The sequence below is a fragment of the Leiobunum rupestre genome, chromosome 4 (genome assembly GCF_980474605.1).
Source record: "Leiobunum rupestre chromosome 4, qqLeiRupe1.1.hap1, whole genome shotgun sequence".
Classification (NCBI taxonomy): Eukaryota; Metazoa; Arthropoda; class Arachnida; order Opiliones; family Sclerosomatidae; genus Leiobunum; species Leiobunum rupestre.
In genome coordinates, this window is record NC_143387.1 from 8,660,329 (window position 1) to 8,686,257 (window position 25,929).

The 25,929-nt window shown below is 35.9% G+C and overlaps 1 protein-coding gene across 1 annotated transcript in view; it reads right to left on the reverse strand.

Moving 5' to 3' along the window:
• Nucleotides 1-15,806: 15,806 nt before the first annotated feature.
• LOC149946011 (xylosyl- and glucuronyltransferase LARGE2s-like) overlaps nt 15,807-25,929 on the reverse strand; it is a 233,683-nt gene continuing 223,560 nt past the window's right edge. The window contains exons 9-21 of the mRNA XM_090171873.1: nt 24,602-24,679; nt 24,403-24,534; nt 23,216-23,311; nt 23,124-23,153; nt 22,904-23,062; nt 22,734-22,835; nt 21,915-22,002; nt 20,295-20,419; nt 20,075-20,230; nt 19,911-20,017; nt 18,164-18,361; nt 18,007-18,105; nt 15,807-16,538 (exon numbers count right to left, since the gene is read on the reverse strand). Of these exons, the coding sequence (XP_090027999.1) occupies nt 16,442-16,538; nt 18,007-18,105; nt 18,164-18,361; nt 19,911-20,017; nt 20,075-20,230; nt 20,295-20,419; nt 21,915-22,002; nt 22,734-22,835; nt 22,904-23,062; nt 23,124-23,153; nt 23,216-23,311; nt 24,403-24,534; nt 24,602-24,679 (1,467 nt within the window). The 3' untranslated portion in view covers nt 15,807-16,441. The remainder of the gene's footprint in view (nt 16,539-18,006; nt 18,106-18,163; nt 18,362-19,910; nt 20,018-20,074; nt 20,231-20,294; nt 20,420-21,914; nt 22,003-22,733; nt 22,836-22,903; nt 23,063-23,123; nt 23,154-23,215; nt 23,312-24,402; nt 24,535-24,601; nt 24,680-25,929) is intronic.

Here is a 25,929-nt window from a genome sequence, read left to right on the forward strand (position 1 = left end):
TTAGTAGTGGTACAGATATTAAGCATGTTAAAACATCTTTTTCCCTTCAAGAAATAACACTTTAATCGGGTATATATCATATTTTTTCCTACACAAATAATTAGAAAACAGGTGTTTGGATAATATAAAATGGTAGAAATAAAAAGTAAAAATTGGGTCGCAACTTTTAATAGCATATTTTATTGACTTGGTAAAAACACGGTTACAGAAACACCTTAAACATTGTGGAATGTCTAAGGTGGCGTGGTTTGTAAGCTGACCGTTTCTGCAGACGCATTCGTACATGATTCCAATGGATCTTATGTCATTTTAAGTGTTAATATAAGTTTGTGGTATGTATAAGCTTAAATTAGCACACCAAGGACCAAAGAATTGACTCTTTCACTTGGAGGGGTCCAATAGTCTATGATGAAAATTCTAGCCTTTATTTATGACTACAATTAATAATTTTTCTTATTGAGTGGATCGTAAGGTTCGTATAAAAAATAATGTACACGAATTAAAATAATATGAATAATCTAAAATAATAATAATAACTGATACCAATCCTAACGGCCTACCTTAGGAATATTTATTACAACACTTCCTTATATAAAACATTTTCGTGGTAATGTTTTGAATTCGTTTTGAAAAGCTATCTTTGAAAACTCCTCAGTAGCATTTTTACTAATATTTGGCCCCTCGCGTTAACCTTGAAAATTCCTTGGAAAGCTGACCATGGATTAAAACTGGTTCTGGAAAACAAGCCTCTAAAATTCTTCTATCGTGGTTGTTTGTTGTTAAGCAACATTTTTTCTTTGTAACAAGTTAAAGCAAGAAATTTTCTTTTTTCAATTTGATACATCTCTAGTCAAAAGGTCGATTTTTTAGCTTATCTAAAGTGAATTTTTCAAAACGTACCAATATTATAAACGAAAAACACCCAGTCCTACAATAACAATTTCGTCGTTCCCTTAAAGTATTAGCATAGAGTAAAGCCCAGTTCACACTGTACAATTAGTTGGGCCACTTAATTGTATCCCATTAATTGTAAGCAAGAAAATTGCATAGTGTGAACAGAAATATAGCAACAATGGTACCAACTATTTCTGTTAACACTATACAATTTTCTTGATTACAATTAGTTGGATACATTTAAGTGGCCCAATTAATTGTATAGTGTGAACTGGGCTTCTCATAGAGTGGAAGGCTATCAACGAAACTTGTGAACACTTTTCGTACGTCTTGTTTTCGAGGCGTGAAATAAACAAGTTGGCCTAAAGTTAATGTAAAGCTCAGTTCACACTATACAATTAATTGGGCCACTTAATTGAAACCAACTAATTTTAAGCAAGAAAATTGAATACTGTGAACAGAAAAATTTAACCATTGTTCCAACTTTTTCTGTTCACACTGTACAATTTTCTTGCTTACAATTAGTTGGTTTCAATTAAGTGGCCCAATTAATTGTATAGTGTGAACTGGTCTTAAGTAAGTAAGTTTAGGTGGCCTAAAGTTACTGTACAATATCTGGTTAAAAAAGTAAGTTTATACTAACACGGCCAACTTTGATCTCTCACGCTACAGCGGCCATCTCATTCGTTGACGTTTCTGTGTTAACCTATGAGCAAAAGATGTGTATGACGTGAGCGCCCCTAGCGGATTATTATTTTTAGAATAGTTTTTACATTGAAGTCAATATAAGAACCGAGCGTGGCGCTGAACTCCTACAGTTTATAGGGCGGAAATCCTTGCTCGCGGAATTTCGACGAATGTGTTGGCCGCTGTAGCGCGAACAGCGCGTGATCAAAGTTGGCCGTGATACTACAAAAAATGTAAAAAAACACCATCGCTGATCGGTCTATATTTATTCACGCCTCGAAAACAAGTTGGCTACTTAGGATTGATGTTTCATGCGCTTCCATAGGGACTTCCACTCTATGCGAGTGAGTTATTTTATGGTATTACGGAGCAATGAGTTTAAATGATTTTTACACAGGGTAGAAGCTCTAAAATCCTTAAAAGCAGGATATTATCTATCAATTGATGGACCATTTTCGGTTTTTCTATAACGGTGTGAGGGATAGATTGTGCCCAATTTCTGAGCTCCCTAGCGCGAGAAATTCAGAGGTGATTGAATTCGATCTTGTTCTTAATGTAGATGGTGGTTGAGCCTCTATTGGTTTAAATTACTTTTAGGTTTAGAGGGCGCTCATTACGTTCATGTACACGGTTATTGAAATATTGCCTAATTAACGAACAGTGTGATTCCGAAAGCTTTGTAATGGATTTATTATTGTGAAAATATAAATCTTAGGTTGTAACGAATTTGTGCACTTATTATTTTAAAGGTCGAGGTAATTCATAGAGTAACACACTCGCATAGAGTGGAAGGCCCTATGAAAGCGCATGAAACAGTAATCCTAACGAGCCAACTTGTTTTCGAGGCGTGAATAAATATAGTCCGAGGAGCGATATTGTTTTTTTTTACATTTTTTATAGTATAAACTTACTTTTTTATCCAGATATTGTACATCAACTTAAGGCCAACTTGTTTATATCAGGCCTCAAAAACAAGCCGTTGCGTACGAAAAGTGTTAACAAGTTTCACTGACAGCCTTCCACTCTATGAGAGTGGGTTACTCTTGGGGGTAGTTGTGATATTATTCTTAATACACAGGGTGGTTGAGCCAGCCCTTATTTTCTTAAAAAAAATCTGTTAGGTTGTTATAGTGCGCTTATTATGTTAATGAACAGGGTGATCAAGAATTTGTTTCTAGCTTTAATTTAACATGCAATATATACTTAAAAAATTGGATGGATTGTATGTACGTTGAGTAACTGTCATCGATAACCCCGGTTAGTAAACCCTTACACCACCTTATTTCTTAACACTAATTTTCCTTTGAATCCGGTTTGAGGTAACCCTACTCATCGGCAGACCCGTCTTAAGACCTTTTGGGGCCCTGGGCTAAATTATTTCTTAAGACCTTTGCGATCCCTAACGGTCAGCCTTTGTATGTCCGTTGTCTAAATTCAACTACACAATAACCACCCAAAACGTTTAATTTCAAAAGTATAACAAAGGCCTACTGAAAATAAGATTTTTACTCGCTGTTAGGCTTAGAAATTGTTGGTACCGTATGATACGCGATGTGGCGATGAGTCTAATTACTTTAGACGTAACTAAAAGATACATAATATTAACCAACTAAACCCTTATCCGTAGAGTAGAGGCTGTATGAAAGCTCATTTAGCCCATGCTTTATGACGGCCCTGCTCATCGGTTTCTCATCCGAGTCACCGACAAAAGGTGCTTCTTTTTTTCTATTACTGGTCGTTGAATGACATTTTCGATGGACTAGCTCATTGCGATACTAATAGTTTCTTTTAAAATACAATTTGGTTTTCGAGATCAATATCATAAAATGTTCCCAAAACATCATTAGCAAGTTAATTAATTAGATTATGTAAATATTAATTTAACTAAATTTCCAAACAAATCGAACAGCAATGGAGCTCATCGATTTTTTCCGATAACTGTTACTGAACACACCCAATGTTATTTCTCAACGTTTTTATATTTTTTAAATCATATTTCATATAAATTATTTTCGATAAATATATTTCAATAACATATCTTTTTAATGAATGTTTATTTTCTTAACGTATAAGAATAAATTTGAATTTATTTTTCCAAGTAAGGTTGAAAACCAAAGGTAGAAAACAATGACGTTTTATATTAGGATATCATTTTTATCCGTCACAAAACTAAGATACCAGTCTTATAAACCAAAAGTTTAGTGTATAAGTTTATACGTTACGTGGCTCATTTATACATTAGGTGTTACTAAACGTAGCCAAGAACGTCGACTGTATTTTTGAGAGGAGCCTTGATTTTCCCCCGCAGGCCGAAATTTCTAAAGATTATTAAACTGAAAATCTAACGGGAACGTTTACACACGCATTCCCATTATATCGATGTGTATACTATTTCCACCTGGTACGTAGCAGCCACCGCCGCCGATAAGTTAATGTTTCAATTTTTATCACTGGGGTCTGAAAATTTGGACATTGGCTGTCCCTCTATTTGGGACAGAGAGGAAAACGTTAGTAGAATAACGGAATATGCAGCCTTCGTTCGTCCTCGCGAGTTTTACACTTGGAATCCAAAATGTTGGGGGTTTGTCTCGCATAAGATTTTTCTCGAGACTCTTAACACATCGGGGATTGCGTGTTATTAAATGCCCGTGAACTCGTTTTTGAAATTACGAGGACATTGATCCATGGTGCTACTCGAGTACAAGACATTTGATTATATCGGGCAACCGAACCCAAACTATGATAAAATTGTAATTACCCGTCGATTATCGGTTAAAAAAATGATAATTCAAATACCCTAGAGCTCGATTAAGCTTCCTCCTGGGTTACTATTTTCTACTGTGGTCAACTACTCTCTATAAGATTTTCAAAGGAAATATAATTATTTATCTGTCAATACTGCGCTCGGTTTCGAGAATAAAGTCTAGAAATATTTCTGACCCACACACAGACCGAAAATAAGCAAATGATTTTGAAACCAAAGAATAGATAGAGTTGCTAGCCCCACAATTTTGGTCGAATAGTCTTGGATTTTATAGAATGGGCTATACTCGTCCGAAATTTTGTTTTTTTTCAATCGTAATAATTTAATTAAGCTAAAGCTTCGCTGGGACCCCACCAGGTTTTTTCAGAGATTGGAAGACTCTTCCCTTTCAATGACCGCGATTGCTGGAAACAACCTCATACGTCACGTTGTTTGCCTGTTGGTGTTTCGTCTGCCGGAGTTCGGATGGCAGTTACTCTTTTATTTATCAACTATGCAGCGTTGCCAAACGTACGAAAATGATCGTAGACGTCAATAATTGAGAGTCAATTTATGGACTTAGAATAATTTTAACGCCATACTAAGTAGTAGGTTATTTTCGAGTTGACTTTTAGTAATAGTTTTTTTGCTTTAGTGAAGATTTTTTCAAAAGACTGAAATTGATTTCAGCGTTTCTCGACCAAGTTTGACGTCAATATTCGAATAGAAATTCAAATTTATCGTTCGATATTTGTTATCTGAAATCGAAAATTTTCTGGCTTCTGATATCGCATTGATGACCATAGCTTCCCAACCGATAGAGTTAGAAAGGTGAATGATAAGTAAATCTATAGAGAATAAGATAGCCTCGCTATCCTTTTTATTACATATTTAGGATTACCCAGCAAACACAAACACGTCCTATGGACATCCGATAGACGTCACAATCGGATCGTGCCTTCGTCCGTAGGACATCCCAAAATCCGGGGTTGACGTCGGTTGGACGTTAAAGGACGTCCAAATGTCCGGTTTGTCTATAGCCATAGTACGTCCCGGGGACGAGTTTTCGGACGTCCAACGGCGATTACGGCGGTCGTCCCCTGGGTGTCTTTCTATTAAACCTAGAGATGTCTTTAGGCCTTTAATTTGGTTCAATCATGGCTCAATAGGGATGAAACTAGGACGTTCATTGGATATCGTATTCTGAACAAACAATTTAAAAAGCCAAACTTGATATTAAAATTTTATTCAAAACATTAAAATACAAGATAATGGAAAAAATCCAGCAACAAGTGTACAATTTGATTGTAATAACACGAACTCTGCAAGTATTAGCAGTTAACATATAAATTACAAAACTTACATAGTTATTAAATTTTTATACAACAAAATAAATTTCGAACTAAACTATTAAACAATTAAATAACCTTCCTTATACAAATGTAAAAAAACAATAAAATTAATTTTTAAATCAGAAGCAAAATAAAACTAAGCCATTTAATACTATTCCTTAAAAAAAATGAAGACTATCGGATGAAAAATGTTCTCTAGAAATTACTGTTTCTCGAAGCTTAAGGCAAAAATTTGGTACACAGACACACGTTTTTTATTTTATATATATTTTATTTCCGAAATATTCAAGTGGTTTTCAGTGCAGTAAAACCAATGAAAAAAGTAAAACCAAATGAATGGAACATAGAATAAATGGCACTGCCTCAGAACACACGACGACGAATATCAAGCGTTCCCCTTATTGGCGCCTGACGGCGCCGCGCACTCGCTCGCTCGAGCGCTGGGGGCGCGCGGCGCCACCCCAACCCCATACTAAAAAAAGCGATGGGCCGTCTATAACGCGACCGAGAGGACAGTACCTAGCCAAACGCACCTAGTATCGTCCAACCGTCAGGTGTTCTACGTTATCTAAAAATTCGAAATCAGGAATTTTTAGTAAACATCCATTGAAAAATCTAAATTTTTAAAGTTAAATATCTCCGCGAATATAAATTTTCGCCGCATAATTCTTGCACCCAAATATTCCTCATCGCCCAAGGTATCAAATAAATATAACACTTGGTCGAAAATCTCGTGTGTCTGTGTACCTTACTTCACCCCAAATGGATTCAATTGTATAAATTTTTGGCGGTTTTACAATTTTATTTTCATTTTACCCCATTTTAGACCATATTAGTTGGTTTAACATGATTTTAACCAATTTTTAACATCTTCGTTTTTTTTCCAATTTTCGTCGATTTAATAAAAAATTATTTGACAATATCCTATTTAGGTAAATTTTTGCAAATATTCCTTTATTTATCAAATTCATTGAAATTTTCTCAATTTTACCCAATTTTGGATGAAGTTAACCCAAACTTGATGAATTTCACCCAAAATAGTTCAAATTTAGCATTTTAGTTAAGATTTGAATTTTTTTTTGATTTTTCGAAAAATTTTCACCGAGAAAATCCCCTGCTTTTTTAAATGTAGATTTTTGTTTTAAGTTTTCAAAAACATTTTCGGTTGCCATGGCAAAACGGAAGCCCAGCGTAACTTTTCCCATGGTGAAAATTCATGTTACCCCAAGGTCTACATACCCCCCGAGTTTCATCAAAATCGGTGATTAACACCTCGGGTACACTCCTCGTCAGTTACACAAATACGGAATTTTACCCCTTAATCGAGTACTCGATAACCCGACTCCGCTACTCGATGAAAAATTTTGAATATTCGATACCCGACTCGATCAGCTAAAACAACTACTAGTAGAGCCCTAAATTATTGGAACGTCCGTCTCGATGCTGTTAGGAAAGTTTAACTATTGCTATTTATTTAGAAAAATACTCTCTTCATGTAGGCTACCTTATAGGGCTGTGCAAGTAGTGGTTTTAGGGAATCGAGTCGGGTACCGAGTATCGGAAATTGTTTTCGTCGAGTATCGAGTCGGGTAATCCAGCACTCGATTAAACCAAAAAATTCGTTATTCGATTTGTCAAGTAGTTAAAGGAAAAGTCCAGGTTGGGTAAAACTTGGGTCTATTTGAAAGATCATGTTTAAATAAACTCAAAAATATCAGTCGTAAAATTGTATCTTTTTTTAATGACGATAAATTAATTTTTAAACGAGCGAAATTTACCGCCAAGCGAGCTGCCATTTTTTGTTTCGGGGTGACGTTTTAGGACTTTAATCACGCGCTGTTCGCGCTATAACAGGCTTTAACAGCGCTCTGTTCCCCGCGCGCGCTTGCTCCGCGCGCGGTCTGCGGAGGGAAGGCGAAAGAAAATGGCAGCTCGCTTGGCGGTAAATTTCGCTCGTTTAAAAATTAATTTCTCGTCATTAAAAAAAGATACAATTTTACGATTGATATTTTTGAGTATATTTAAACATGATCTTTCAAATAGACCCAAGTTTTACCCAAGTTGGACTTTTCCTTTAAGAAAAACGTTCGAATACTCGATCGAGGTTTTTTCCGGGTAATCGAGAAGTAAAGAAAACGGCACGCTCCAAGTACGTAATTAACAAATGCGTTTATTATCAAATATCAGTACTAGTCTATATCAGTAGAAATATTAACGATTTAAAACTTAATAATTAATAGACAAGTTGACTGATTAACTGTATTAAACATTTAAACTACTAAATTGATACCTAAGTAACCTAAGCCTAACGGCGCCGAAACCACCAAACCGCCGTCCGAACTCAAGGAGAAGAAAAGTCAAAGTGTTCAAGTTAAGTTAGAAGAGACCACCTATGGACTGTGAGAAGGATGATAAAATACGCGAAAAAGTAGATTAGTCCATAATTAAAAAGGATAATATATCTAAATCCTAAACAAATTTGAAAAAATTAAAAAACTTACTAATAACTCGTACCGATAGGTCTTCGAGCGAATCTCGCATCAAATAGATCTTCGAGTAATAAACTACATAAAAACTAAATAAAATAGCCAGAAATTCCAACGGTAGACCGGTTTCATTATATTTGGAACTCATCAGTACCGTGCGGGAAATCTGGGACTCGATTCTGAGGCGGTCGTTAAGAATTTTAACCACCGAAAATCGTCGGTATCGCAAAAAATCGTCGTTAAAGGAATTGTTGTAATTCTAAGGCAGTCGGATCGAAAAATAGTCGGTAATAACCACTGAAAATAGTCGCTATCGTAAAGACTGGGGTAGAGCAGTCTTTAGAGGCTTTAGCCACGGAAAATCTTCAATTTCAAAATGGCTGCGAACATGTTGAGGATTAATATGTTAATTTTAGCTGCCGAAGCTGATGAAAATAATTTATTTCGACGTGACTTACGTCGTCAACGGGTAATTAGAGACAGAGCTCAAGCTTTTGAGCTTTGTGATTTTAGATTTAAACGCCTTTTTCGGGTGAAAAAAGACTTAGTTTATGATCTCTGCGAGAGATTGACGGACCGCCTTACCGGGAATAATGCGTTGGCGCTACCTGCTGATATTAAGGTATTGTTTAAATATAACCTCTTTTTCTTAATTTATTTAAAATATTTCAAGCTTTATTTTTTAAGATTCTAATTGCTTTGCGTTTTTACGCGGTTGGCTCATATCAACTAGCTGTTGCTCAAGATTTATTTCTTGCAGTAAGTCAGTCGACAGTTAGTCGATGCGTCGCTAATGTAAGCCGGGCTATTGTGGATTTTGTAATGCACCAAAGCATAAAATTCCCAAAAACAGATGAAGAGGAATCGCAAAATAAAGTGGGGTAAGTTAAATAAATTGGTATTATCATAAGCCTATCAACCATAAGTTTGAATCGAAAGGCAAGCCTATCAACCCTAAGTCTGTCGAAAGTACAGCGCTAAGTCCACCCGGTGGCGGAAAAGACAAACGTAACGCTACTCGCAATGCATGATGCCAGCTGCTTTGGTAAGAGAGGTGCGTAGAGAGAGAAAGGGGGAAGGAAGAAGCTTCAATTTATCTCTACCAGGTGCCGATACTTTCGCCTGATTGTTTCTTTTTCGCCCGCGCGTTTCAAACTTAGGGTTGATAGGCTTATGGTATTATACAAATACAAATTGAAAACTTGTTGAAATTTCTGTAGATTTAGTCAAGTTGCTGGATTTCCCGGAGTGATTGGTGCAGTGGACGGAACCCATATTGCCATTGTTGCCCCACCAACAACAGATGCAGAATATAGGGAACATTTATATGTTAATAGGAAGGGTTTTCATTCCATCAATGTACAACTGGTAATAGGATAAGGATTTCATTTTGCATAATGGAATAATTATCAATAATTTAATCCAACAGATTTGTGATCACAACCTCAATATTTTAAATGTAAATGCCAAATTCCCAGGGTCTGCTCATGATTCACACATTTTTAAAATGTCACAGGTGTCAACATATCTTGAGCAATCCTATTTAAATGGAAGAAAAAATTCCTGGCTAATTGGTAAAATCAAAAGTCTTAATTCTTAGAATGATTATTTTTCTATGTAATATTCGATTTTCAGGAGACAGTGGATATCCTTTAAGACCGTGGCTATTGACTCCCGTAGTAGAAACTCCCGAAGGATCCCCAGAAGAAAGATACACAGAAGCTCACACTAAGACTCGTTGCCTTATTGAGCGTTGCATAGGAGTTCTTAAACAAGTCTTCCGTTGCCTACTACAACATCGAACGCTACCACCCAACAGCTGCAGCAAGGAGACTTTATGCATGTTGCACTTTGCATAATTTGCGTCGAGATGCCAACCACACTGCAGAAGACGACGAGTTCTCTGACACAGAGAGTGAGAGTGCTGATGACATCGGCTTAGAAAATGGCAATAGACGTCAACAACAAAGGCAAGATCGAAGACTGAGGACCGCAGTTGTGGATGTTCCCAACTATGTGCCAAGACCAAATGAAAATTGGCTAGCACCAGGTCACGTCACTCGGAAATTTAATTGTCACAAGATTTTCAAGACCACATTAAATGAAAATAAAATATTAAGAAACTTTGTTTAGTATTTAAACTATTTCTATTTTATTTTCATTTATTTATTTAATGACACTAGAAGTTTGGAATACCACTTGATGTCATTCATTAATCTAAGATTCTTTATATATACAAAATGAAATAAATCCCATATTTAATTTCTTATTATAAATATATTCATTATATATTAATCAGCTTTAAATTAAATAAAACTAATTGAAGTAATAGTTATTGATTTTAATGAACAAAATACATGTTATTTTAAACAACAAATAAAAATAACAAAAATGGTTTTGATCAAAAGCAATGGATTACCTACTTTTCTTTTGGTGGAAAAGCTGTTGCTAAACATTTACAAACTGCATCCGCAATTCTATTTACCCCATTTGCAATTTCACGAAGCAATTGGATTGTTCCTCCTCAAACTGTTTAAGGGTGTCAGTGGCCTTCGCATAATGGTCATTTCGTGCTAGATATAAAGGAAACATTTGTATTTTTTTAAAGAAAAGCCTAGAAAATTTACTTTTCTTTTTTGGCCTTTGCTCCTCAGTTAACGTTGACAATCGCTTATTAGTAGAGCTTTTGTCAGTACTTGAAGCCTCTATAAAATGAAAAAAAAAAAAACATGCTGACAACGAAACAAAAATTAAACTTCCTTACCATTTGCGGTTTGTTCCGAATGGGAACTTATTTCAATAGAACTATTTTCGTGTACTGAAAAAAACATTTCACCAATAGACCCAACAAAGTCTGTAGATGATGAGGTGCTTGGTCTAAAAATTGTGAAGAGCTATTAGCTAAAGGTATTTGGGGTTGCTTAAACAAGGGAGAGGCTATTAAAGTTTCCATTTGTGCGACTGTTAATAGAGATTCCACTGATTGAATATCAGACACTGAGGAATGTGTTACGGGTGATCCTGCTGCGGCGCTTAGCCCAAGAGGCCTAGCTTGATTTGGTCTTGATATCTGTAAAAAATGGTAGAAGTAACATTTGTGTTTAAGTATAAAAATAATTGTAACTCGCTATTAACTAGGTTAAAGCCTGCTTCTTCAACTTGGGGGTCCCCTTCAATACAAATTGGGCCAATAAGGACCATCAACCAGCTTTCTATCTCGCTCAAGTCTATGTATTTGGGTCGTGGTCCACCTCCAGTGGGTTTTTTCTTTGCTTGACCGGCTTTTGCTTTAGTGTCAGACTTCCATTCTATCCATTTCTTTAACAGCACAGTAGAAATATTTTATGAATTGATTTTCAAATATTTCATTTGTCATTTCATACGTACTCTCTTCCAGCCAGCAACATCTTTAGTTGGTCCAACTCCATCACTATTTAACATAAGTGTTAAAGCCTCCCACAATTTTTGCGACTTTGCTCTGGTAAACGTAGCACTAAATTTTCCAATAACCAATTCTTGGTGGGCCTCCATGTACTCCAACATAATAACAAGTTGTCTCTCCGTTACTTTTGGTGAGCGCTTTGGTCCCATTTTATTTTATTATAATAAACCAAGATTTTAATTCACGAAATTTCGATAACACAAGGCTAACGCAAAAACTGTGTTAAACTACTTGCCGTCTGCTTCTACATATTGTGAAAAAGCGATCAAATTCCGTTCATCTATTGGCTCCGCCAACTTCACGTGACACAAAAACTCCTACAGTAAATCCCCCTAAAAACTCGGTGGTAATTCTACGTTACCGACTTTCCTCTTAGCAACTTTCTGTAAGTCGATGCTTAGAATTGCAAAATTTTTGTCGGTAGGAAAATGTCGGTACGGAGAAGTGGTTGATAAAGTGGTTGGTATTATAGTCGCAACGCTAACGACTGTCTCAGAATAGGGCCCCTGGCTGGCGACTGTTATATCGAAAAGAGAAACTAAGCCTAAACATTAAAAATTTCAAAACGCGTTGCATAGCAACGGAAAGCCGAAAAGGGGGGAGTGTGGTGGAGAATAGTATGGGTACGAGTTATTAGTAAGTTTTTTAATTTCTTCAAATTTGTTTAGGATTTAGATATATTATCCCTTTTAATTATGGACTAATCTACTTTTTTGCGTATTTTATCAAAGTGTTAAAGTGACGCTCAAAACCAAAACTAAAACTTAACTGTACTTTCTCTCAAGGTCTTGGAATGGATGGTTAAACGATTTTTAGCGTTCAATCATTGTTTCAATCCCTTCCCTTTTCCGTCTCTTTCAATAACAAACCTATTCTAATATAGTGATATCAGAGAGCGTCGCGTTGAAATTAGTGCAAACACCAAATAGTTAAATACTCGTCGAATAGTCGAGTATCCGAACATGATGGGAAAAATAATAACCCGACGAATTCCGCAAGGTGGCTTATTCAAGTATTCGAATACCCGATTAATTTAAATTTTCGATACTCGATAATCGACGAGTGTTGCATTTTTCATAATCGAGTTACGAGTTTGGGTACCTGGCCTAAAAAAATGTCGGGTACTCGATGTTGATGATGATCAAGTACTCGCACAGCCTTACTACCTCAGCTATCTACATAATTCGACGTTCAGACGCCCAATTTTACAACTCTCCTTAAAAATAAGGATTCCTTAATTAAATAGATATCCTTATTTCGCTCTTAAGGATAAGCTAAGGACAATTCCACTATTTAGCGAAAAATCGTATTCTACAATCATTGTCCTTAAGGGGAATGGTCCTAGTGATCCGTGAGGAGAAAACTCAAAACTGGACCATGTGATCTAATCCTAACCAATGATGCTTGTCGAATATATCTCCGAAATTCTTCATAGAAGACGTACGTAGCTTGATCACGCGGGACAAGGCTTAACCACAAAATCATGATAAATTGAAATGATCAAATTCGAAGGTTAGTAAGATATTAATTTTGAAAAAAGGCTTAATTATCTAAGATTTAAAAACAATAAAATAAATTATGAAAATGAAGATTGGGCATAACGAAATTCTTAAATTTCGATAATCTCAAAGGAGATACATGTACTACAACAAATGTATGTCATGTCAATTACACTATACCTTTATTTACGAGAACAAATACCTTTAAAATTAATTGATTAATTAATTATGATATTCATTTCTTATTATTCTTTTTCACTGAAAATCACCTTTAAGGTCTTCATGACATCAATTTGCTATAACCGCCAAATTTAAAATTTAATTTTCATCAAGGCGGTCATCTTGAAATATGAGCCAAATAAGGATAACTTCTAGTCCTTACGCCTCTAAGGAGAGGTTTTACCCTCACTTTATCTAAAGGACAATTTTTTTTACTCCGTACACTTCAATCGCAAAGATTTTTGAAATACTATCTTTGCTTATTTTAAAAAATTTCTTTAGTTTACACACAATGATTTTCCATATCGACGCGGTATCATATTAAAAATGGAATTAGTTTAACTTTAAAATAGCTAAGCCTTGATAAGATTTTTTTCTATCCTAAGGCCTGATTCAATTCTATATTGAGGCATTCGGTGAAGAAAGTTCTACGTCGCGAATGTAATGGCGTTGTTCAAAGTCACACGATCTAAATCTGGGAATCTAAGGGGTGCCTTAAATAACCGATCAAGAGGTCTTCAAATGGCGCGACTTCAATAGGGGGTAAGAATGTATATACCGGAACATCCGGGAATTCAATCATACTATATCATCGGTAGTCGCGTCATAATGCCCTGACATAGCGTCCACAGCCCCGCTGGTGACCAACAAATACGCGCAGCGGGAGAACCCTACTGCTGACCGTCGTACCACTGACGCTAGCCAACGAACCCTACAAAAGGGGGAGCAATTCCAAATACCACCCGTCACTTTGTACACAGCCATCACATTAAGGATGCTTGAAGATTCACCACAGACCCCCCCTAAGCCTACAAGATGGCGGCAGTCAACCCCCAGAAGTGAAAGTTTCGGCACACAGCTAGAGCCGCAACTCAGCGACTGAGCCCAAAAGGTGGGAAAGCAAGGGTCACAGCACCTCATTCGAAAGGATGACCCCAGTTGCCCTGAGCCGAAGCAAATTAGCAGTTCTAAGTTGACCAAAGTCGATGGTGGGGAGTATAACCAAGTGACCACGGGTAGCGCATCTCGCAGTGTGCAACGACCCTTCAGGGTAACAAGTGCTGGACTCCGACTGCCTGGTTAAGCACATCCTATCCCATCCATAAGCGATTGTGTGACTGAAATCGGTTGCTATGGTGTGGTAGGTTTGCTGAATATGACTCATGGAAAATTTGGATTTCCACCCTTACCTTGATACCATAGGCACGTGCTTATTTTGCTAATGGTATATCCAGCCTACAAGGAGATAAATAGCCCGGTATCGTACCATAGTGTCTATCTCCCTTACAGAGCAAAACGAGTAAGACACGCCAAAGGGAGAATGGGAATTACAAAGCGAACCGAGTGTTGCCCATATATTTTCTGTTCAACAGAAAACAGGTACAAATTCCATATTGTAAACAACATTGAATTGCCTAACATTTATATTAATTTTTATAATTCTCTGACATTTAGATACATATTCAAAATTTCAAATTACCTGACTTTTAGATCCATATTCAAAATTTCAAATTGGAACACCAACATTTACATCATTGCTCGCTTCCTCGTATGGGTCTAGACATTTTGGCGCTACTCCGTGAATTCTTGCAAAATGTGTAAGGCATCTTCAATAAATAACGCGTTGAGCTTATATTCCCTTTTAAATATTTGACAAAGTTTGAATTTTAAATTATGTCTCAAAACATTTAGCTCCATTTCCTGCTACTATATGCCCTAAGTGGAGGAGTTTATTTACAGTGACGGCTTAATTTGTCATTTGAGTCCCTTAAAATAAATTAAATTTTTTCTAATTAACAAAGAAATTTTAAATGTAGACGGTAACTCGCCATATTAAGCTTTAAGAATTATAAAAATGAGGGGCCTACTTATTTCCAAATAATCTCGACGCCACCACAGCTTCGAAAAAATAATTTTACACATTTGTTTTTAAGTTCGTTTATGGGCCCCCTTGTCTTCTGGGTCCTGTGCGGCCGCACCTGTCGCAAATGTCTAAATACGGCACTGGCTAGACATGTGCCCTACCAGGGCCCACCTACATTTTAAAGCTGGTGACGGACCTGCCAATATAAAATAGCTAGTGAAAAAGTCAAGGTGATTCATTTGATTGCAAAATTATGTCCAACATTGGACAGAACCCACAGAAACAAATTAAATTTTGATCAAAACTACAATCCGAAATGTGTTATACTTATATTTGATCCAATTATCATGTGTCAAATTTCGGTTGATTCCGATTTTATCCCAATTATTGATCAAAACAAAATTGGATTTAAACTACATGCGTGACGCGTCTTGAATTTAGTTAATTTAAAAATTGATTTTGGAACACGTTATTTTCGTAAGGCTATCTCCAATAACGATTGTCAACCGTCTTTCTCTAACGGTATTTACATAAATAAACTTCACTGCTATCCGAGATCATTCAGTACCAACTTAGGTCGTTAAAACATTACAATTTCCATATATTAAAAAAAACGCCAAGTCAGTCAATGTCTTTATTCAAAACACATCTTGAATTTATATGTACCAAAAATTAGTTTAATCTTATTAAGACTATTAATGTAACAGAGCACATTGGTTGAACTAAATTTGAAAATGATATAACTGAATTTAATTATTAGATTTTCTATTGAAATTACATAAATAGGTTAAAACATCATTAAGGGATAAGCAAAATTGCAAATAAAATAAAATAAAAAAGTGAGAAATTTAAAGAAAACACAGATTGTACGTAGACATAATCTATACTAAAATAATGATTCATGTTCACACAATTTTTCTCCAAGTCGTGATATTTTGTGGTAAAAGTCCGAGTACGTATTCACAGAGTGGTTTCTCGGTAGAGGCAATAGCCGTCACACGGAAAATATGTACATTCAATATTTTTTATTTGTAAACTCTGTTTAAAATAGTTATATTGGTAACCTTTGCGAAATATAAGCGTTTTTTTACGTATGACTTTTTAAGAGCGGCCGTGTTACCCTGCTTTCCTAGCTAAAAGCGCTATAAAACTCGCATACTCTTGTTTTTTATACAAATATTATGTACAAGTTATTTTAGTACAGATAAGTAAACAAAAGAAACGCACTCAAACACACGAACTGATAATTCTCCGGCTACCTCTTTTTCTTTCGATCACCAGCCGAAAATTGGCGGCCCCCGTAACGCTTCGAAAGGTCCGTCACAAATTCACTTTTTAAAATTTTCAAACATCTGAAAAGAAATCGTTTAAATTTATGTAATTATTTTAACGTTTGCCGAAAATTATAGACTTTGTTCCGCGCCCACACGTGGTCGACGCTATTGTTAACCAACCATGACGTCGAAAACGGATTTCAAGGTTGTTTGTTATATATTTTCTTCGCACCTAAGCAGCATTCACACTATCGTTTAAAACCAGTTTTCATTGCGAGTTTCTTATATTTTTATTGGTCTAAACTGCCATTCAAACCGACTTAAACTGGGTTTGAAACTCTAGTGTGATTGTGGATATAGTTAGAGGAATATTTCCTCGTTTGGTTTGGTATTTTCTAAATCGCCAGCCAGGATATCAATTTATTATTATATTTTTATTTTAAAAATAGCTATAAATGTAACGTTAACACAACTATTCAATATATTCAATTCACTTTAGATAAATGAGCTAGTTTCACAGCTCATATGTGCATATTTAAAATAATGATTCATTTTTCCACCATTACATTTAAAAGACGCACGATGATTGGAAGAATTAACCAAAATCAGTGCTCAGATGGGAAAGAGAAACAATGGCCCTAAACAAAGTCTATGTGCAGAAAGGGATTAAAACTGATTCTCAGTATTTAATGTAATACAATTCCGGATTTCTAAAGTTGTAAATAACGTTATGGTACAAAATGTTAAGTGATAAATATGGCATACAATTGTAATCAATAAATTACCATCAATTCATTTAAAAATATTTAAATAACGACTTTTTTCATGACTCAGTGGGACATAACATAATGATTTTGTAATGGAAATAATTTTTCAAGCTATACAATAACTAATTTTCGAATGAATATAAGTTTTCCGCTGTTAAAGAATGATTTTATGGATTTAAAATTATTTGCCATTATAACTCATTTCTATTATCTTAATATCACAAACTGTATTGCCAATATTATGGAATAAAATATACAACGAAAAGCGTTATCCAACGCTATAACTGATTTACGATAAAGTTAGTGCAAGAATCGATATATATTAAAGGAAAATAACTATGATGAGAACTTGAGACTATGCGTGGGCATCATGCTCGAGTTTTCCCCGAGAAGAAAGGGGGAAAAAACGCCACTGACGTGTGCTTCAGTCACGTCGAAAAACGTCATTTGAGGGAACCATTGGGATATTGGAGCTGATTTGTTAATTCTTCGAGCATGAGGGGATTGAGAACAACGCTAAAAGTAGTCTCAACAGAGTCATTCTTCCAAAGTAGCTAGCAATAAATACATTCTTAGTGTTTCTGTTTTTAAACTCGTGTAACGATATTCTAAATAAAGAAAAATAACTAAAGCATTTGGAACGTTGTTAACTTTAAACCTCGTAAAGGCCACAATAATAAACGCGTTACAAGGAAGTATAGACATCATTAAGACGTTTAATCTGAGAATCAGTCTTAATTCACCTTCTAATTAAAATAAATATCAAAACTTTTATATACTTTCGGTATTGATAGCTGGAACGAAACTTGGCAATGTCAAAACTAGGAGCATGTGGCATGTGGACTGCGAACCCATTTGGTAAAACTATGAATTCGTACCTAATAGAAAACGTTATATTTAATATTTATGACAATTAATTAAATGTAGTATTATTACCCTTGAGCATATAATTCCATAATGTGCGAAACTTTGTTCCACCCGAAACCGACGAATCTGGCGTCATATTCAGGGACATCTCTGCGAACTACAATATATGGTTCGAAGTCTGGTTCCCACTGAACACGATATGGCGTTGTAGCGGTTCGCCACTTAGCATAATTGGTGGGAGCATGGCCACGGGTCCAAACATGATACCTATTAAGAAAACAATTAACATTTTGTGTTACATCAGCAGTTCTTAACCAATTCGGGACGTGAAACGCTTTTCAATCTATATACTTTGATTCACGCCAAAACATTTGCGCCGCCATTCTCGCTCACTTAGCAATTATTTTAGGCGATGATTTTGGAACAGGGTTCAAACAACTAATGGCAAGCCGATTTCCATGATATTTCGAGGTTTTCCCACGGATATTTCCAGGTGCGAGATAACCACAATTAAAACTAAGATTTACAGAGTAGCTTATGTCATGATTTCCATTTAACTAAATTGATTCCATATTATCATAGAAAAGGTGAAGTAAAGTCAAATAGTATTTTTATGCAAAAAAGGTAAATACATTACTTTTAAGAAAACTAATTGATGTAAATTTGTACTCATTAGGGAAAAATTTCTGTACTATAAAAAGGTTCCTGATTTTTACTATTAAAAAAGGGAATTTCCCTGACTTTTCGGTCGACAATCGAATTCCCTAATATTTCCAGGTTTTAAACGTTTTCCAGTTCGGTATGAACCCGGTGGAAATTTCATTTCCAATCAACACACAGATACAAATGTTTTTCAAAATTTAAAATATGAATTATCGGTGGAGTATTTAAAACAAACTTTTCCAGAAATATTCCAGCCCTCAAAAACGTGCAGGGAAAATTTGTAGGTGTGCAAATGTAGCTTTTCTGTATAGAATTTCATTTCCAACAATTTATCCTTACACGTTTTAAAAATCCCCAGGTTCAGCCCTAACTGGAAAAATGGGTTCAAACATCATTTTGGCTTCCCCCTCGTAAAACCCCTCTATTAGGATTAAATCAGATATTGTAAGATCTGTCAAAACTGTCAGCTGTTGAATGCCATTGAGAAACACGAAATCCAAATCACGGGGTCACCGTCGCTATCAATAGGGGGATTACAAACAAATAAGCAAAATATGTTTCAACCCCTTTTGGATACTTGGGGATGATATTTTCTGAAACAAGGCTTTAAACTTGTCTAATAATATCTCAATGTATTTTTTTTAATATTTTAAATACTTTATCGACGTAGAAAAATCGACCTTCTGGATGGCTCTTAAGACCAACCCAAACTAAACGGTAGTTTTCTTATTGTTACCAGATGCCAAACAATATGAAATCAACTCACACTTTAGTTGTTAGTTTTTACAAGATGACAGCGCCCACATATTGCCGCGAAACCAAGTCTATAGTTTTAATATTAGATTGTTTATCTTCGCCTATTCTGGAATTTTGGAGTATGGTAAGAAGACCAACCATATGACGACATTTTACTCTAATTCCGTAGGAGATAATAGTTGTAAAGGTTAACCCAAAATGGCTGCCTATGGTCTTAGCAGAATTCCTCGATATGTAGACGATTTTATCAGTTTACAACTTTACACTCTTTAGTCCAGAACAGGCGAAAAAAGGTTTAAGCGTAAAAAAGAGTACACATTTGGTCCGAGAATGGTAAAAAAGAAACCGCCTAGTAGATAAGAACATCTGATGCAATAGTCTGAGAAAAGAAATTTACCTAAAAGTAAAAAGTGTACCCATATCTAACATGGAAAGTAGTTCAGCCTTTGATTTAGGAAAGTTTAATCTGTAGCGCTGTGTTTCAAAAGCTGGCACGATGAGAGCCTGTACGAAAAATAGATTTAAGTTTTTCAAATTCATTTCAATGCAATCGAACAGTACCTTTTTGGAATCGACTAGACCAAGAGTCCCAAAAGACTTCTTGAGATACTCGTAAAGACCGAACATGGGAAGAAAGTCAATGTCGGTTAGGAACACGAAAGGAGTGGTCACTTGTTGCAGGGCCACGTTCCGAAGAAGGTTAACGGGGTAAAAAGGCTAAAAAGAAGAAAATCGGTGAGTAACTCTCGATGGTCGATATTGATTTCCATGTTTAACACACCCCTTCTCGGTATACTATATGATAGCCAACGTTTTTTCTGCTTTGCAGAATTTCAGAATTGAGAGTAAAACTGAGAAATTGCTGAACTTCGGAATCAGACATGTAGAGAGCCAAACTGATTGGTCCTGAAAAGAATAAGACCATTATATTTACTTAATAGATTGTGTTGTAAGTTTTTAAAAAGCGGCTTCATCATGGAGTAAATAAATGAACTGGGAGAAATAAGTGAAATATCTATAGGAAAGCTATTCTCAAATGCTGTGTACAAATGGCGTTAATAAATCAATTGTTAAAATATAATTAAAATTAAATATTCTAAAAGAAAAACAATGATTGCTATTCTGTTTCTATGACCGTGACCGTGTGAAATTTACATGGTTACCGAGAGTGGACCAGGGCCCAGGTAAAACAATTTTTCGAGGGAGAATTTATGAATTTGAAAGTGAATAGTGCTTAAAGAACCACAGAATTGTTTGAATTTTAAGGGTGGGGATACAATATCACAAATTTTGAGAAGCCGAAGGTATGCCACGTGACGGAAGGTAAGAGCTATTTGAAAATTGGTCCAAATTTTTTAAACGATTCTAGAAGATAAATAGACACGAGGTACATCATTGTCCCACTAAGATTGGTTGAACTGGTCAATCGGGGGATGACAATTTTCGACGATGTCAAGAAGCGGTTTTCGAAAAAAGGTGCCAGCCCCGTAACTTGAACCCACTTCGTCTTTTGGTACCTAGTAGTCAGGCCCTACCGCCGGTTCCATTTGAAAATGATCGGTTGCGATTTTTCACGCATATGTTTCTAAATTAATTAATAGTTTGTGCACAAGAAAGCACTGTCTTAATCTGCCTTTTATTATTCCTGTTCTAAAATGGTGCTCTTTTCCTGCGTATCGCCCAAAACCAACTGAATTGACGTTGATACGAAATGCAATTTTTTTGGGCGAAAATGAATATTTATAAAAATTAAATTCTAATTAAGGCTTAGCACTACCAAATGGGCATTAAGAGAACCAACAGAATCATAAACTAAGTATTGCAGATTAACGGCACCGCACGTTCAAAACGCTATCGTGCTGGGGGAGTGCGACGCCACCTTAACCCCATTCTCATATTGCATCGTTGGGCCAAATGGACTCGTACCTTGTGACCCCGCCTCCATTTTTTCCTATACTACCGTCGGATGCAGATATATAACACTAAAATGTATTTTATTTTTAACCATATTCTTATTTATTTCCTCCGTGTCATTCCACCAATATTATATTATATTATTATAAAATTGAACCAATAAATTACTACGCGCTATTATTAAATTTGGCTGACAGTAACTTTAATTATGTGATAAGTACAGAAACAAGAAACATTTTATATTTCTTTTCGAACAATGTGTAATTTAAATTTATTTAACGGGGTCATATTTGAAATTCAATCTATGTTCTGAGCTCTTGGAGGTTAAATTTCATAGCATTCAGCTCTATGGGGGCCTTCAATCTGTGCATGTGGAATATACGCATAAATTCCTTAAAAAAAAATAAGCTTCTTAAACGAAGCGACTGATATTCACACTCTTTAGCATTTGGTCGTTAGAGACCACCGACTTTTTAGGTTGGTTTACCTTCCCAATGCTTGCAGAGAGATTCAACCATTTGTAGGCGGTCCATAGAGAGTTGTGCGACTAGGGTTACATCGTTACCGTCTGGGCTCTGCGTAAGCAAAATAATTAATTGACATTACAGATACAACAAGATCGTCCAGGCCCTAATATTAGCCTCGTCCCGATGTCTTTTCCCCGGGAAGCAATTTCTAAAAGTTGGTGGGGTTGGTGGGGTCATAAATTCAAAAGATCTATATATAATTGATAGAAATTCCAAATCGTTCGGACTGAAACAAAATCTTTATTCAAATTATATATTTCTTCTTGCTTGAACTCGCTGCTTATCACACCAGACACTTTACTTCTATCAGAAGATCAATTTACAATGCCATATCTCAAAGAAGAATCAAGTCGGGCTAAAAACACTATAAGCCTTGGCTACACGGTCAATTGCCGTGTATAACACCAGACCCTTTGTTTCGATATAAATTGACAGTGCCATATCTCAAAGGGAAAGACATTACTGCACATAGTTTTCGGATCCTAATAAGTCGCATTTTTATTTTGGGGGTCGAAACCCATCTTCGATTATTAAAAACGGAGCGGCACTGACATAGTTAGATAGAGGGTAATAATACCGATAGAACGACACCTCAAATAAATCTCTAGCAAGCGCCGTTGAAGATAATCTAATGTTTAGCGGGGCATCAGTCGGTGCTAGCGCAGCTCTGAATTCCCTTACAGCACCACCGCCAACGACAGCATCGAAAATAACAGCATCTCTCCCCACTAAGACTAGACGGGATGAGGCTAAAAAACGATGATGCCATTTATCCTTACCGGTTCATAATCATACTCAATGTAGTAAAGATGCGTTCTATGTTGAACTATTCTCGAGCGGCGAAACTCGTAACACGGATCATCTTCGTCCGTCACTTTCAGCTGCGAGAAGTTAAATAAAAGCATTTTAATTGGAATATAATTTATTAGGAAGCGATTGCAGTAATTACTGTTTCTTGGAGGTGGGATGACTTGGTATTGTTACATCCAATTAACTCTCTTCTGAGCAAATTTCCGTCATACTCCAAAAACGTAAGGTAAAGGTTCCTAAAGAATTCAACGTGTTTGTTGCTAACTTTCAGTTTCTTAGGAGAATTCCAATGAATAACCTGTATTGTAAAATTAATTATTATATATTTCTAGTAACAAGTGAAAGATTAAACTACATACTTTTAAATCTTGAACCTCGGTGTAACAAAGCTAAAAAATAGAAAGTACGTTAGTATAATTATGGTGTATCGCTACAATTAGCGCAAACATACTTCACTAAGAGTATTATCACTCAATTGCACATTCCATTGGCACGGTAATTTATATATTAAATATGGATGTTGTTTCAATACTGCATTAAAAATATCCTGAAATTAAATAAAGGTTTTGAAAAGTTAAACACTATAGTTCAAAATTATGATGCAGCTTTTCGCACAGTTTAAAAAAGAAGTTTTTGTTGTTATATAATAGGTAAGGTTGATTTCCATTATCGGTAAACCAGTACATAACGATAATTTTTTCTTCAAATCTAGCACACTAACAATAATAATCAAATAATGGAAATATCATAATGGAATTTGAAAATTAAAATCGTGCCCTCAAAATAACGCTTTAGTCCCATTCGACCGAAATCCCATTCGACCGAAGGCGGTTTTTGAGGTGTCCCATTCGACCGAACGCTGCTATATAAATTGGCTTTTGCTATGTTTTCAATTTAGTTACTGAAGTCGTTTGCAATGGAGCGGATAGCTAATAAAGGAGGGTATTTATACATCAATAATAATTATTTATTCCGTCTTAATAAAAAGAAAGATACAAATTGCTATTTTTCTTGCCGAAACACGATGTGTAAAGTAAAAACTGAAATAGTAAACTTAACCAACTCTAACCTAACCTAAACATGGATCTTCGATAGTAAATACCTTATAAATAAAATACCAAATCACCCCGCCAATTGGGCTACATTTTAAAATTCTTTCGGTCGAATGGGATTCGGTCGAATGGGATTTCGGTCGAATGGGAATAAACGAAAATAACGACCTGGACATTAAATTATGAATAGTTGGAAAATATACTAAAATGTTATAGTAAAAACATAACTGCTAAATGAACAGTGTGATCTCGACCCATCTTTTAAAGCGAGAATAGTCCCAGCAGAGAAGGTCAAACTTCCGTCATTACTTACTGGCGGCGCGACAGTCTAGAACATAGTAGAAAATCCATCTGCAAAAGTATATTACTATACCCTCGCAGCGGGATGACAAATCGGACTTTTCTACTACGTTCTAGAGTATAAACGGAAGCTTGACCTTCCCTTGGCTTCTGGCCTGAAGGGTTCTTATAACAAATTTCTTTCGAAAGTCCAGTTTCTCGACTTGTTTGACCTTTGCTCTGAGGTAGGGCGCGGAAGCTTCGGATGCTTCTTGCGTCAACACGGCCGAGTGTCAAAGTGACAAACCTGATCAGCTAATGAAGTGAACAACATGCTCAGGAGCTCCTTCTCGGCTGTCATTCTCCACATCTGCATCCAAGTCAAACTATGGAGACGACGCAGATACAACAGAATTACGCCAGTGTTGAAGCCTCTGCCCTGTAGGGAAGAAAGCTATTCACACCACAATTTCCACGTTAATTATTCGCGAAGGCGTGAAACGCACCAAAGCTGGCCACGGCCGGTGCTTCTTCCACAGCTTCCCGAGGTACCAGTCACTCTGATTTTCTACAAGTCCTATGACCTGCAATAGAGAAATAACTAACATTCATATACTGACCAAATTTACGTTGACCTTTTTTGAAATATTTTTCAGGGTTTAAGATAAAAATTGGGATATTTATTTATAAGTATAGTTAAAAAAGGTTAGTTATAACTGCGCCAAAAATTTAAATTCATAATAGAATTTTACAGGACACACAGGCTACGTTCAGTAGCTGGCAACAAATTAAACGTTGCAGTATTTCGGAACCGGTTTTCTACTGAACGCTTTTTTCCATTTCCGGTGTGACGTAGCGTTGCTGAACCGTTGCTAAAACATTTGAACCTGCTCTTCCAGCTGGTTTCTTCGTTGTTAAACGGAATCGTGACGTCACAGCACGAGGAAAGGCTAGGTGCGGACGACATAGCAGATGATATTTTATAAAAATTACAACAATCGTAAAAAAGCGTTCAACAAGACAGGATAAAAAGTCTCAAAGGAATCAACGCAAACGTAAAACGGTATAAGACCGTTAAGCTTCACTGAACGTAGCCAAATTTAAATATATAGGGTGATATAGGCCTAATATTATTCAAATATAGGATATTATGCTACAGATTTCAGCTTAAATAAGTCATAAAATTAGTGAATAAGTAGATTAGTCCATTATGAAAAGGGATAATAAAGCTAAACCCTAAACAAATTTAAAAACTTACAAATAGCTCATAATGGACTAATCTACTTATTCTCAAATTTTATCATCCTTGGCAATGTAGTCCATAGGTGGTTCCATTTAACTTAAAATTTCGTAAATACTATTCTCCACCACTCTCCCCCTATTCAGCTTTTCGTTGCTATGCAACGCGTTTTTAATTTTTTAATGTTTAGGCTTAGTTTCTCTTTTCGGTGTTAGAGTCGCAAGCCAGATTTCCCGCGCGGTACTGATGAGTTCCAAATAGAACGAAACCGGTCTACCGTTGGAATTTCTGGCTATTTTATTTAATTTAATATAGTTTTCACTTGAAGATCTATTTGGTCCGAGTTTCGCGTCTTTTTGTTTGCTCGAAAACCTATTGGTACGAGATATTTGTAAGTTTTTGAATTTCTTCAAATTTGATTAGGGTTTAGCTTTATTATCCCTTTTCAAAATGGACTAATCTACTTATTTCCTTATTTTATCATCCTTTGCAATGCAGTTCATAGGTGGTTCTTTTTAACTTAAATAAGTCATGATCATTATAAATAATGAAGAGACATTTTCACATTGATACAACGACATTAGGTGGCGTTAA